The sequence below is a fragment of the Rana temporaria genome, chromosome 1, assembly GCF_905171775.1.
Source record: "Rana temporaria chromosome 1, aRanTem1.1, whole genome shotgun sequence".
Lineage (NCBI taxonomy): Eukaryota > Metazoa > Chordata > Amphibia > Anura > Ranidae > Rana > Rana temporaria.
Window position 1 is genome coordinate 393,845,502 of NC_053489.1, and position 13,377 is coordinate 393,858,878.

Consider the following 13,377-nt stretch of genomic DNA (forward strand, 5'->3'; position numbering starts at 1 on the left):
GAGAGACAGCACGGAAAGGGGGGGGGAGACAGCACGGAAAGGGGGGGGGGAGGACGAGACAGCACGGAAAGGGGGAGGGGGGGGAGACAGCACGGAAAGGGGGGGGGGGGGGAGACAGCACGGAAAGGGGGGGGAGACAGCACGGAAAGGGGGGGGGAGACAGCACGGAAAGGGGGGGGGGAGACAGCACGGAAAGGGGGGGGGGGGGGGGAGACAGCACGGAAAGGGGGGGGGGGGAGACAGCACGGAAAGGGGGGGGGGGAGACAGCACGGAAAGGGGGGGGGGAGACAGCACGGAAAGGGGGGGGGGGGGGGGAAGGGGGGGGGGGGGGAGGGGGGGGGGGGGGGGGGGGGGGGAGGGGGGGGGGGGGGGGGGGGGGGGGAAGGGGGGGGGGGGGGGGGGGGGGGGGGGGAGGGGGGGGGAGACGGGGGGGGGAGGGGGGGGGGGGGGGGGGGGGGGGGGGAGGGGGGGGGGAGGGGGGAGGGGAGTGGGGGGGGGGGGGGGAGGGAAGGGAGGGGGGGGGGGGAGACAGCACGGAAAGGGGGGGGGGGGAGGAGACACCGGACAGGGGGGGGAGACAGCACGGAAAGGGGGGGGGGAGACAGCACGGAAAGGGGGGGGGGAGACAGCACGGAAAGGGGGGGGAGACAGCACGGAAAGGGGGGGAGACAGCACGGAAAGGGGGGGGGAGACAGCACGGAAAGGGGGGGGAGACAGCACGGAAAAGGGGGGGGGAGACAGCACCGGAAAGGGGGGGGGGGGAGACAGCACGGAAAGGGGGGGGGGGAGACAGCACGGAAAGGGGGGAGACAGCACAGAGGGGGTGGTGGGGGGGAGACAGCACAGAGGGGGTGGTGGGGGGGGAGAAAGCACAGAGGGGGTGGTGGGGGGAGAAAGCACAGAGGGGGTGGTGGGGGGAGAAAGCACAGAGGGGGTGGTGGGGGGAGAAAGCACAGAGGGGGGACAGTCAGCGGTGACGGTGCAGCTTTGGGGGGGGGTTACAAGCACTGATCACCGCTGTATAACTTTAACCAAAACACCGATCACCCTGACTGCCCAGGTATCGGGTGAAGCATCGGAACATTTCCCCCAAGGGTACTCGGGGAAATGCTCTGTATCGGTACCAATACTAGTATCGGTATATCCCTACTACAAAGTATTGTATTCAGGGGGGCTGAACACAAATGCATGCCACACTTTTCAGATATTTGTAAAATACTTCGAAAACTATTATTATTTTTATCCCACTTCACAATTATGTGCCAATTCGTGTTGGACTCTCGCGTTAAAAGTAGAACACACACACACACACACACACACACATATATATTATATACACATACACACACACACACACACACACACACAATACTTCATAATAAAAACATACCTGGCTGCCCAACAGGTTTAGAGGGTAACGGCACTTTCTGATTCACAGTATTGCCATATCCACCATTTTGCTCCAGCAGCTGTGAAAAAAAATAAAAATAAAAAATGAACCACTGAAAAAAGACATTTAACCACTTAAGCCCCGGACCATATTGCTGCCTAAAGACCCAAGGGGTTTTTACAGTTCGGGACTGCGTCGCTTTAACAGACAATTGCGCGGTTGTGCGACGTGGCTCCCAAACAAAATTGGCGTCCTTTTTTCCCCACAAATAGAGCTTTCTTTTGGTGGTATTTGATCACCTCTGCGGTTTTTATTTTTTGCGCTATAAACAAAAATAGAGCGACAATTTTGAAAAAAAATCTATATTTTTTACTTTTTGCTGTAATAAATACCCCCCAAAAACATATATAAATTTTTTTTTCCTCAGTTTAGGCCGATACGTATTCTACCTATTTTTGGTAAAAAAAAAATCGCAATAATCGTTTATCGGTTGGTTTGCGCAAAAATTATAGCGTTTACAAAATAGGGGATAGTTTTTTTTTTTTTTTTTTTTTTTACTACTAATGGCGGCGATCAGCGATTTTTTTCGTGACTGCGACATTATGGCGGACACTTCGGACAATTTTGACACATTTTTGTGATTTTTGTCATTTTCACAGCAAAAAATGCATTTAAATTGCATTCTTTATTGTGAAAATGACAGTTGCAGTTTGGGAGTTAACCACAGGGGGCGCTGTAACATTTAGGGATCACTGTGTGTGTGTTTACTAGTGTAGGGGGGTGTGGCTGTAGGAATGACATCATCGATCGGATCTCCCCTATAAAGGGGATCACCCGATCGATGCGCCGCCACAGTGAAGCACGGGGAAGCCGCGTTTACACATGGCTCTCCCCGTTCTTCAGCTCCGGGGAGCGATCGCGACTAAAAACAAATAGCCGCGCCGTCGTCCCGGATCGCTCCCCGAGCGGACCCGACCTCAGCATGTACCGGGGGGGGGTCCCGATCGGACCCCCCACCCACGTCTAGCAGAGGACGTACAGGTACGTACATGTGCCTGTCCGTGCCATTCTGCTGACGTATATGTACATGAGGAGGTCGGGAAGTGGTTAAGTAAAACAGGATTTTCACTAGAACATCTTTTTCTTGGAGCCCATTGAGGGACACAATTTTACAGATAATAAGCAATCGTCGGTTATACTTCCACCTACAGAAGTAATGGACAATAGGCACATAAAAACTGAAGGTCAAGCCTCTGTAGGCGATAACCTCACACACACACCTGCTCAGTTGAAGCTAGCAGTCCAGTGAGAATAGTATACGAAAGGAGAGAACCGTGTGGATTTTACAGGGTCCAGAGGTTCCGTCTCCATTAGGGAAAGTTGTAAACAAATTCCATCAAGCTCTATTTGACCATTAGCTGTAGTGATCTATCATATCTGGTCAGTTCACTCACTTCTGGGGGATGTGGTGGAAATTTCAAGATGTATTTATTATGTATTGTCATAGTGTCACCCATGGTTGGTTCTCCCTCAGCCCGCTCTAGAAAGCCGACTGGGGCAGACAGACTGGTGGAGATACACTTCCTGATTTGGAGAAGGGTGTTTGTGGAGGGGGGGTGTCGGCCGGCGAAAGGGCCCCTGTGTGATGCACAGTTATTCGCCTACCGGGTGCGTCCGCTCTGCAAGAGCATTGTCAATTTAGCTGTTGTGCGCTCCTGTCATCTCTCAGTACTTGATCAACACTGTTTTGTGATGCGAGCCTACACCTGCAGATAAGCTCCTCTCATTAGGAACTGTATCCTATTGTTGTTGTTATATTGCTGTATTGTTATTGATTATTGCTGTATAGTATCGTGTTGTTATATTGCTGTATTGTGGTGGTGTTGTATTATATTGTTATTGAATATTACTGTATTGAATCCCTGTTGGAGGGGTTTCTGTATATGGGCATCTGCTGGGTGGAGCCGACACCCTGTGAGCTCACTTCCTATGGAGGAGGTCACATGTTGTGACATCACTTCCTACTGGGTCTTTAATAAAACTGCCTGTGAGGGCGTTGGCAAACCAGTGATGACTGGAGCTAGGATTGAATGAGAACAATTGCTGAGGTCTCTTGACTTGTATGAATGGCAGAGAATGATGGTGAGTGAATCTATTTAGCTTAAATATGGATTATTTCATTAAGATGAATTGCAGAAAATATATCTGTCTGTCTGCTCTGCAAACAGCCAGAAATTCCATTACAGGGAGCACAAGTGTTGCGAACATAACTGGATGAATTATTTTTGGAGTGCATTTGGACACTTTTTGCAGTTTAGATTATATACTGAACTGAAGACACCACTGTAGCAGAGCACAGTCTATAACATTTTACATCAGACTCATAGCAGAGAGGGCGAAAACTGCTGCAGCTCTGGTCCCAAAAACTCAGCAATACCCACAACTACTGGCCTGCCCTCAATAATGGAGTGCTGTGCCAACAGGATCATAGATGGGAAGTCGCTTTTGACCGCAGGACCATCGCAGAGAGATCACTAATTTACTAAATGAACTAGGATATTCTGCACTTGACTGCTAACTGGATAAACATCCAGGACTTTCAATATCCAATAAGAATCTAACAGAAGCTATTGATCGTGGAAAATCTCACAACTTTTATGAAAAAAAAAAAAAAAAAAAAAAAAAAAAAAAGGCATTCTCCCAAGGACATCAAGCAAAACTGAGCAAGTGTTATGGGTTATAGCCTTTGGGGGGCTAGGCTTCAGTTTATGTGACAAAGTGTCCATTTCACTTATAGCCGGCAGTATAACCCTTGTTTGCCTATTATTTATAAGGCTGCGTCCCTCAACGAATGATAGAGAAACAGGTTTAAATTACTTGGATATTTTGAACAAGAAAATATTGCTTTTTTAAGTTGAACACCAGCCTCCCCCTTCAGTCTTGCACAGTTGTACAGGCTCCACTTATGTACTAAAACGGTTTACTCTGATGAAGCCAGTCAACTAGAACCCACTTCATTTACTGGTGGGAGAACATTCCTACCTCATCTCTGGCTCACTCTTTCCATTCATTGGGTTTGTAGTGTCAGAAGTTTTTTTTATCTTAATGTATTCTATGCATTAAGATAAAAAGCCTTCTATGTTCATACTTCCATGAGCCCCATCTCTGACCAGCGATGTAGAGAGAAAGAGAAAAAAAAAAGAGAGAGAAAGAGAAAAAAAAAAGAAAGAGAAAGAAAAAAAAAAGAGAAAGAAAAAAAAAGAAAAAAAGAAAAAGAGAAAAAAAAGAGAAAGAGAAAAAAAAGAGAAAGAGAAAAAAAAGAGAAAGAAACCATCCAACAAACCAGGGGAGGGCTGGCAGGGGGGGCAGGGTGGAAATCTCCCCCCGGGCTGGTGACACTATGCACAGCCACCGGGCGCCTCTACCAAATGCTGTTTTTGCAGAGCAGGAAAATGCCTGTTGAAGCTCTGTTAACACAGGTCACGGCCGCTGCTCACCTCCCACTGTGCAGCCGTGCCTGTGTCAGCTCCGAGGTAGATGGCTGCAGAGCTGAGCTATGTCGCATCTCACACAGGGCTCGGGGTTCGCTCCTGATACTTGCTGACTGTCAGCCCATGTTCCCAGGTAAAGCTCCGGTTGGGATATCTGGTAGAAGAAGGTCTCCCTGGAGGGTTAGACTGATTTTAGTGGCTTATGGATCGCCTACCGTGTCTCCCTGCAAAGTGAGTTCAGAGCACGTGCTGATCCAGTGACTCCAACACCAGCGGAGCTCATGCACCCCGGAAGCCAGCCACGGATGACATTCTATCTTGATATGCCTGTACCCCCTGCAATCTTGTGAGTAGTTTCCTCATAAGAATTGATGTTTATCTTGTTGTTTTAATAAATCCTATACTACGCTTAGAGGGCACCGCTTTTTGTTTTCTTATCATCAAAAGACTAAATGACATGGAGGAAAAAATTAAGGACTTCCAGAACCCCCTAGACGTACCGATTACACCACAATAAATTGGGGAGAAAATCCAAAACCTGCAAACCAAAAAAATCTAGTGGGATGGATGGAATCCTGTCAGAGATGATTAAATACGGCTCCCCAGAGGTACACGCTGCAATGTGTAAACCGTTCAATCTGGTCCTGAGTGCTGGTTACTACCCTACAGTATGGAACCAAGGCCTCATAACACCCATCTATAGGAGTGGAGACCAGTATGATCCAGCCAACTACAGGGGGATATGTGTCAGCAGCACACTAGGGAAACTATTCAACAGTATCCTCAACAAACGGATCCTCAACTTCCTGACACAACACAATGTCCTCAACAGAAGTCAGGCGGGGTTCATGCCAAACCATCGCACTACAGACCACATCTACACCCTGCACAGCCTCATCAAGAACCATGTCCACCATACAAAACATGGGAAGATATTCGTCTGCTTTGTGGACTTTAAGAAGGCATTTGATTCAGTGTGGCACCCAGGCCTGTTCCTCAAACTATTGGAGAGTGGAATAGGAGGGAAAACATAAGACGTCATCAAGAGTTCATACACTGAGAACAGCTGCAGCGTAAAGGTGAATGGGAAAAGAACTGAACACTTCCGGCAGGCCCGAGGAGTCAGACAGGGCTGCAGCCTAAGTCCAACCCTCTTTAACATCTACATCAAAGAACTGGCGGCAGCTCTAGAATCCTCCGCAGCACCAGGACTGACTCTACATGACACTGAGGTGAAGTTCCTGCTGTATGCGGATGACCTCCCACTTCTGTCACCAACAGAGAAAGGCCTACAAGACAGCCTGGAAGTGCTGGAGAAATACAGCGCCACATGGGCACTACCAATCAACTCGAGCAAAACAAAAACCATGGTGTTCCAAAAGAAAAATACAAAACAAACAAAGAGCCCTTCCTTCACAATAAACAACTGCACTGTGGATGAAACTAAGAGCTACACATACCTCGGCCTAGACATTACCCAATCAGGAAGTTTCAAGCCAGCCATAGAGGCACTAAAGGACAAGGCATGCAGAGCCTACTATGCCATCAGGAGATGGCTGTACCACCTAAAACCACCCGTGAGAGTCTGGCTCAGAATATTTGATAGCATCATCACCCCAATTCTTCTTTATGGCAGTGAAGTTTGGGGTCCTGTCACCTACCCAGACCAATCCAAATGAGACCCCAGCCCAACAGAAATATTCCATCTGGAATTCTGCAAGCACCTCCTCCAAGTCCATCGGACCATAAAGCCTTACTGGACAGTAAGAACCAGTCCAAGCCGTGTGGCCAGACAAAATCTCACATAAAAAAACATAATGGATAACTCCAAAGAAAAACATGTTGGAGAATGGATATCCGAAATAACAAGCTCTAAAAAACTAACGGTTTACCAGTCACTGCAGAGAGACTACAAACTGGCCCTGTACCTGGAGGTGCTACAAGACCCCAACGACAGACTGGAAATGGAATTAGGATGGCACATACAGACCTACAAGCCCAGGGAGAGTAGACTGTGCCAGCATCCCTGAGGATAAGGAACACTTCCTGCTACATTGCCCCAAATACTCATCAGTGAGAGACACTCACTTCCAGAGACTCTACGCTCTCATCCCGGACTTCAATTCTACAGAAGAGAAGAGGAAACTCCAATTTCTACTGGGAGAAGAGGAGCCAATGGTGAAGATAAGCTGCCCAATATGTGACAGCGTATCACAGACTGAGAGGGACATGAGAAACTGAGGACTTAATCCTTTCACAGACTTATGTCCATTCCCCGTTATATTACCCCCCTTCCCATACAAACTCAACTGCTTTGGCAATGCTAACATGGAGAGGGAGGGAGGGGGAGAGAGAAAGATAGATAGATAGATAGATAGATAGATAGATATAGAGAGAGAGATATAGAGAGAAAGAGAAATAAATAGAGAGAGAGGGGGAGGGGGGAGAGGGAGAGAGAGAAGTGTCTGAATGGATACACAGAGCTGTGACTTGGCTCAGGTGCCCCCATAGCAAGCTGCTTGCTGTGGGGGCACTGAACAGAAGGGAAGGACCAGGAGCACTGAAGAGGGACCCGAGAAGAGAAGGATCCAGGCTGCTCTATGCAAATCCACTGCAACAGGGCAGGCAAGTATAACATGTTATTTTTTTATTTCTATGTTTATATAAAATAAAACAAGACTTTACAATCACTTTAAGTTCTTTCAAATAGGGGGGTTCAGCATCACATGTAGGCATTGCCTAGGAGGTCTGCATGCAAATGCAATCTGCCTATAACACACACTCCATCAGAGTGTTATCTACCAATCAAGGCATTTTGATATTTGCGCAACACCGCAGACTGCTTGCATCAGAGCTCAGGGCTTTTGAGAATTGTGTTGAGGCAGGATGCTGTGATGGTTTCAGGAAGCCATGTACAGCACCCTGCTTGCCCTTCCATCAGCCATGATCTGTCTGCATTGCATTGAAAAGCACAAAAACCCAGTGATGACATCACTCGGTCTAAAAAATAAAAAAAAGGTACTTAATGAATAGGAATGTAAAATTATTACTAGGTTGTCAATGGGCAAAGTGGAATTAGAAAAGGCAGATTAAAGTGGGAGTAAACGTCCTTGACTGATTTTTAACTATATGTCCCCGGCGCATTTGCTCTGAAGGAACGGCTTACCTGTTCCATTCATTTAGAGACCTGTGACGTAAACAATGACTCCCACGTGCATGTACGAAAGTGATGTCATCGCAGCCCACCCATTCATACTGCCGAAGCCTGCGAACCCGAAAGGAAGAATGTGTGAAGAAAAAAGCACCTACAGCAGTGACAGTGTGCCGCTGGAGGGCTTTGTTTTCAGGTACGTTTGTTATAAAGTGCAAGTATGCGGTGCACACTAGCACAAAATGACTTAAACTGCCCGAGGCCCAATTTTTTCATTTTGTTTTTGCTGTGGTTTACTACCGCTTTAAACTTCAGCTTTACAGAGCTTCAGAATTTACAACACAGACTCTGAACTTTTATAAGCACTGGCTCTAGGTATGCATACCAAGGCTGGCACTCTGATAGGCGTGGTTTCCAAAGGAAAATGAAATGAGCTGTAAGAGTGCCTTGGTCATAATTTTTTTTTTGAAGATTCATTATTCACAATGGCTACAGCTACAGAGGTGAGATGGATTGTTTAAACATATTTTTAAAGCTGGTTCAGAATATGTAAATATTCCAATGCTCATAGTCTGAGGACAAACCTATTTTAATCCCCAGCCAATCACATATCCGTTTGTATTGTCTAGACCAGTGATGGCGAACCTTGGCACCCCAGATGTTTTGGAACTACATTTCCCATGATGCTCAACTACCCTGCAGAGTGCATAAGCTTCATGGGAAATGTAGTTCCAAAACATCTGGGGTGCCAAGGTTCACCATCACTGGTCTAGAAAAATGAGAGCTAAATTGGTTAGGCAACAACTGATTTATACATAATACCCACTATAGCCCTTTATGAAGAACCCCATTAGATGCTTGGATGTTTACTTTCCATTAAAGTGGATGTCACAGTGTAGAGCATGGGTTTTCAAACTAAGACCCTCCAGTTGTTCAGGAACTACAATTCCCATCATGCCTAGTCATGTCTGTGAATGTCAGAGTTTTACATTCCCTTATGGGATGTGTAGTTCCGCAACAGCTGGAGGGCCGTAGTTTGAGGATCCCTGGTGTAGAGTATACGGTTTTCTATCATCTGTGCCCAGTCTTGCCACAAATAGTTCATCCAGCTCTGAGCAATCCTCTTTTCTTTTTTCAGTGAGATAAACGGACAAACAGGAGAAAACTTTTGTCCGTTCTTCCCCCTTGCTGCGAGTGACAGGTTATTTACATATCTCATGAAATAGCCTGAGACAGGCATTTTTTTTTTTTTAATTCCCACCCTTACTAAATTTTCTGAAGTCATGTGGTTACTTTTCTGGATTTTGACTGGATGTTAGGGATCATAGCAGAATTTAGTGTAAGGAATACACAGGAGAAAATGCATGTTGACAAGGGGAGTGTAGAGGTGGGCGGGAAGTCTACTGACATCACGACTCCACCCACAGAGCTCCAGACAACAGATCCACCCACAGAATCTGCAGTTTTTCAGTTCTAATGACAGAGGGGAGACATTTGACAGGATACATGCAGAAGACATCTATATCCTTATAGATCAGCACTATGGCAGTAGTTTAGAAAGGATGAGAGTGGGTTTACATCCACTTTAAATGTTACGAAAGCCTACTGCAGATAAATACAGCATGTCTCTTTAGACATCAACTTGTCAGAAAACAACTAAATTATGTTCAAAATTGCTGGAAAACATAAAAGAACTTTATAGAATGTTCCAATACCTCAGTAATAGGCGATTTTGGGTTTATGTTTCGCGCTGTAGCAATTTCTTGAAGTTGACCAACTACTTCGGTTATAGACAATCGCTCCTCTGGATTCATCTTTAACATAGATGCTGTAAAAAAAAAGAAGCAATGATCACTGGAGGAAAAGCTAGCTTACCAAGATTTAAACAGGAACGTGGTTCACTTCTAATGGCTATAAAGAAGTTGAGCCAGAGTAACAAAGTTTAAAGTTCCAATGGGCTTACCAAATACTGACATTAGTCAGCAACTCATGGCAAAAGGGGGGGGGGGGGGGGGGGTTAACGTTGAACACTTCATTTAAAAAAAAGGAAATGGATGTTTTGGAAAGATTTCACATAACATTTTTCGGTTCATAAGCCCTGGTTCACACTGGGCTGCGGGAGTGAAGCCGTGCGAGTTCAGCTGATCTCGCACGGCTTCACTCCCGCTGGCAGTCCCGATTTCGGCCGCGATTTAAGAGACATCTGTGCAGGTTTGTGCACAGATGTCAATGTAAATCGCGGCCAGAAATCGCAAAAAGTAGTATAGGAACTACTTTTTGAAATCGGTGCAGCGCCGCAGATGTGGTGTCGCACCGGTTAGGACGGTGTCATTGCCGACAATTGCCGCCGATTTGAGATGCGATTTCACATGTGAAATCGCATCTCAAATCGAAGCAAATCGTACCCAGTGTGAACCTGGGCTAAAGCAGATTTAACGTTCAAACTACATTTTGACCATTCTATAATATGAAACTATGTTATCATGTGGTTTTGTAAAACTGTAGGTAAGGAAAAGTAGAGTTGTGGTCTATGCCAAATGGGTTGCTTTTTTTTCTTGCCTGCCCTTAAAATGATACTTGTGACTATACAGGTTGCTATCGGTAACTAGGGAATACTATTTTGTAGCGATTGGACTACTTTGCCTTTCCTATACTTTTATTGAAAGAAGTGAGTTTTCCTTTTTGAGGCTTACTAAATAATGCAGGACAAGCTGCCATGATTGTGAGCAAAGTGACATACCCAAGCAAGCAATTATTCTAGTCAAATGGGGAAATAAATGAACATCGTACATCTTCTTTAAAAACACTCAGTCACCAAGCTGAAACACTGCAGGTGCAAGCACAGAAAGAAAAAATCAAGCATGTTAAATGCTTACTTACAGGGTTTTCCTTTCCATAAATCAGTTTCATGGACTTGAAATGTGTTTTTGAACTTGCTAGAAAAGCTGCCTATTCCAGGAGAGTCCATTCCCTAGCACAGTACCCTCCCTGATTGCACATCATAACATTCTCCTCCTCTGGGAGTGTCCAAGTATCCTCTGTGCTATCCTCTCCCCTCACCTTCCTACATATCCCTTTAAGGCCTTGTTCACACGGGCGTACTATAGATGTTTATTAGTTCACTCACTAATAAGTCCATGAAAGGCCGTGTATTTAGTGTCGTTCAATGGTATTGAATATTTCCCATTAACAATACGCAGCTTTGATCCATCTTCAAAGGGATGTTGTTTAAAGCACAACAGGTATAAAATACAACCAAGTGCCTAAAAAGGAAAACAAAAAAAAACGAATCAGATTTTAGCTCAGATTTTGTATGCAAAAATGACACCAACAATGTAAGGACATGTGTAGGGAAATACTAATGAAACATATTTCTGTAACTTCTGTAACTGTACCATTTCTCAATTATGCTAGAAAAGGAAACCTGCTAACCACTGTAGCTAAACCAAGTGTGAAGATTTTATAATAAGTGAATTATCTCTCCATTACATAGTGTAGCGCTCCTCAAAACATATGCATACATACACTATATTGTCAAAAGTATTGGGACACCCGCCTTTACATGCACGTGAACTTTAATGGCGTCTTAGTCCGTATAATTCAATATTGCGTTGGCCCACCCTTTGCAGCTATAACAGCTTCAGCTCTTCTGGGAAGGCTGTCCACAAGGTTTAGGAGTGATTCTATGGGAATGTTTGACAATTTTTCCAGAAGCATATTTGGGAGGTCAGGCACTGATGAGGACGAAAAGGCCTGGCTCACAGCCTCCGCTCTAAATCATCCCAAAGGTGTTCTATTAGGTTGAGGTCAAGACTCTGTGTAGGCCAGTCAAGTTCCTCCACCCCAAACTTGCTCTTCCATATTTTTATGGACCTTGCTTTGTGCACTGGTCCAAATCATTTATTCAGGGCTTTGGCCCTGGCCCCTTCGTTCCAGTGAAGGGAACGGCATACCAAGACATTTTGGACAATTTTACGCTTCCAACTTTGTGTAACAGTTTGGGGATGGCACCTTCCTGTTCCAACATGACTGCGCACCAGTGTACAAAGAAAGGTCCATAAAAAGACATGGATGAGCGAGTTTGAGGTGGAGGAACTTGACTGGACTGAAGAGAGTCCTAACTTTAACCCAATAGAACACCTTTGGGATGAATTAGAGCGGAGCCAGGCTCTCATCCACACCAGTGCCTGACCCCACAAATGCCCTCTTGGAAGAATGGTCAAACATTTCCATAGACACACTCCTAAACCTTGTGGACAGCCTTCCCAGAAGAGCTGAAGTTGTTCTAGCTGCACAGCATGCAATATTGAACCCTATGGACTATGACACCATTAAAGTTCATGTGCGTGTAAAGGCAGGTGTCTGAATACTTTTGACAATATATAGTGTATAAGTGAATTTAAAGATAATTACCAAACATATATTGCCCAAATAATTATTTATGCATATAAAAAAAAGTGCAAACAAGCACATTGGTAGGAAAATATATCTTGCTTGTTTTATTTGTATATGCAGTATGAATAATTATTTTGACAATATATGGTTAGTAATTATCTTTGATTCACACATACCTATGCAAGCGCTGCATTAAAATAATTTTTTTTGGGGTTTGGCGATTCACACGAGTGAAAGCCGTTTCTAGACTATAAAGGTTTGAGTATTTAAAGGGGAAGCACAGGAATATTATTATTATACAGGATTTATATAGAGTCAACAATTTACGCAGCACTTGACAACGTAAAGACCAGACAGTACAATTTAATACAGTAGGTACCAGAGCTTCCAATCTAATCTGTTACTTTTTTGACATATAGAATTGTGTTTACAGCTTAAAGGGGTTGTAAAGGTACAATTTTTTCCCCCTAAATAGCTTCCTTTACCTTAGTTCAGTCCTCCTTCACTTACCTCATCCTTCCATTTTGCTTTTAAATGTCCTTATTTCTTCTGAGAAATCCTCACTTCCTGTTCTTCTGTCTGTAACTCCATACAGTAATGCAAGGCTTTCTCCCTGGTGTGGAGTGTCGTGCTCTCCCCCTCCCTTGGACTACAGGAGAGTCAGGACGCTCTCTACGTTGCAGATAGAGAAAGGAGCTGTGTGTTGGACTACAGGAGAGTCAGGACGTCCTGACTCTCCTGTAGTCCAACACACAGCTCCTTTCTCTATCTGCAACGTAGAGAGCGTCCCGACTCTCCTGTAGTCCAAAGGGAGGGGACGAGCACGACACTCCACACCAGGGAGAAAGCCTTGCATTACTATGTGGAGTTACAGACAGAAGAACAGGAAGTGAGGAGTTCGCAGAAGAAATAAGGACATTTAAAAGCAAAATGGAAGGATGAGGTAAGT

General features: G+C 45.2%; 1 protein-coding gene across 3 annotated transcripts in view; it reads right to left on the reverse strand.

Moving 5' to 3' along the window:
- GAK (cyclin G associated kinase) overlaps positions 1 to 13,377 on the reverse strand; it is a 126,582-nt gene that overhangs the window by 59,272 nt on the left and 53,933 nt on the right. For all 3 annotated transcript variants that reach the window (XM_040322654.1, XM_040322653.1, XM_040322656.1), the window contains 3 exons: positions 11,161 to 11,296; positions 9,749 to 9,861; positions 1,392 to 1,470 (listed from right to left, as the gene is read on the reverse strand). In XM_040322654.1, the coding sequence (XP_040178588.1) occupies positions 1,392 to 1,470; positions 9,749 to 9,861; positions 11,161 to 11,296 (328 nt within the window). The remainder of the gene's footprint in view (positions 1 to 1,391; positions 1,471 to 9,748; positions 9,862 to 11,160; positions 11,297 to 13,377) is intronic.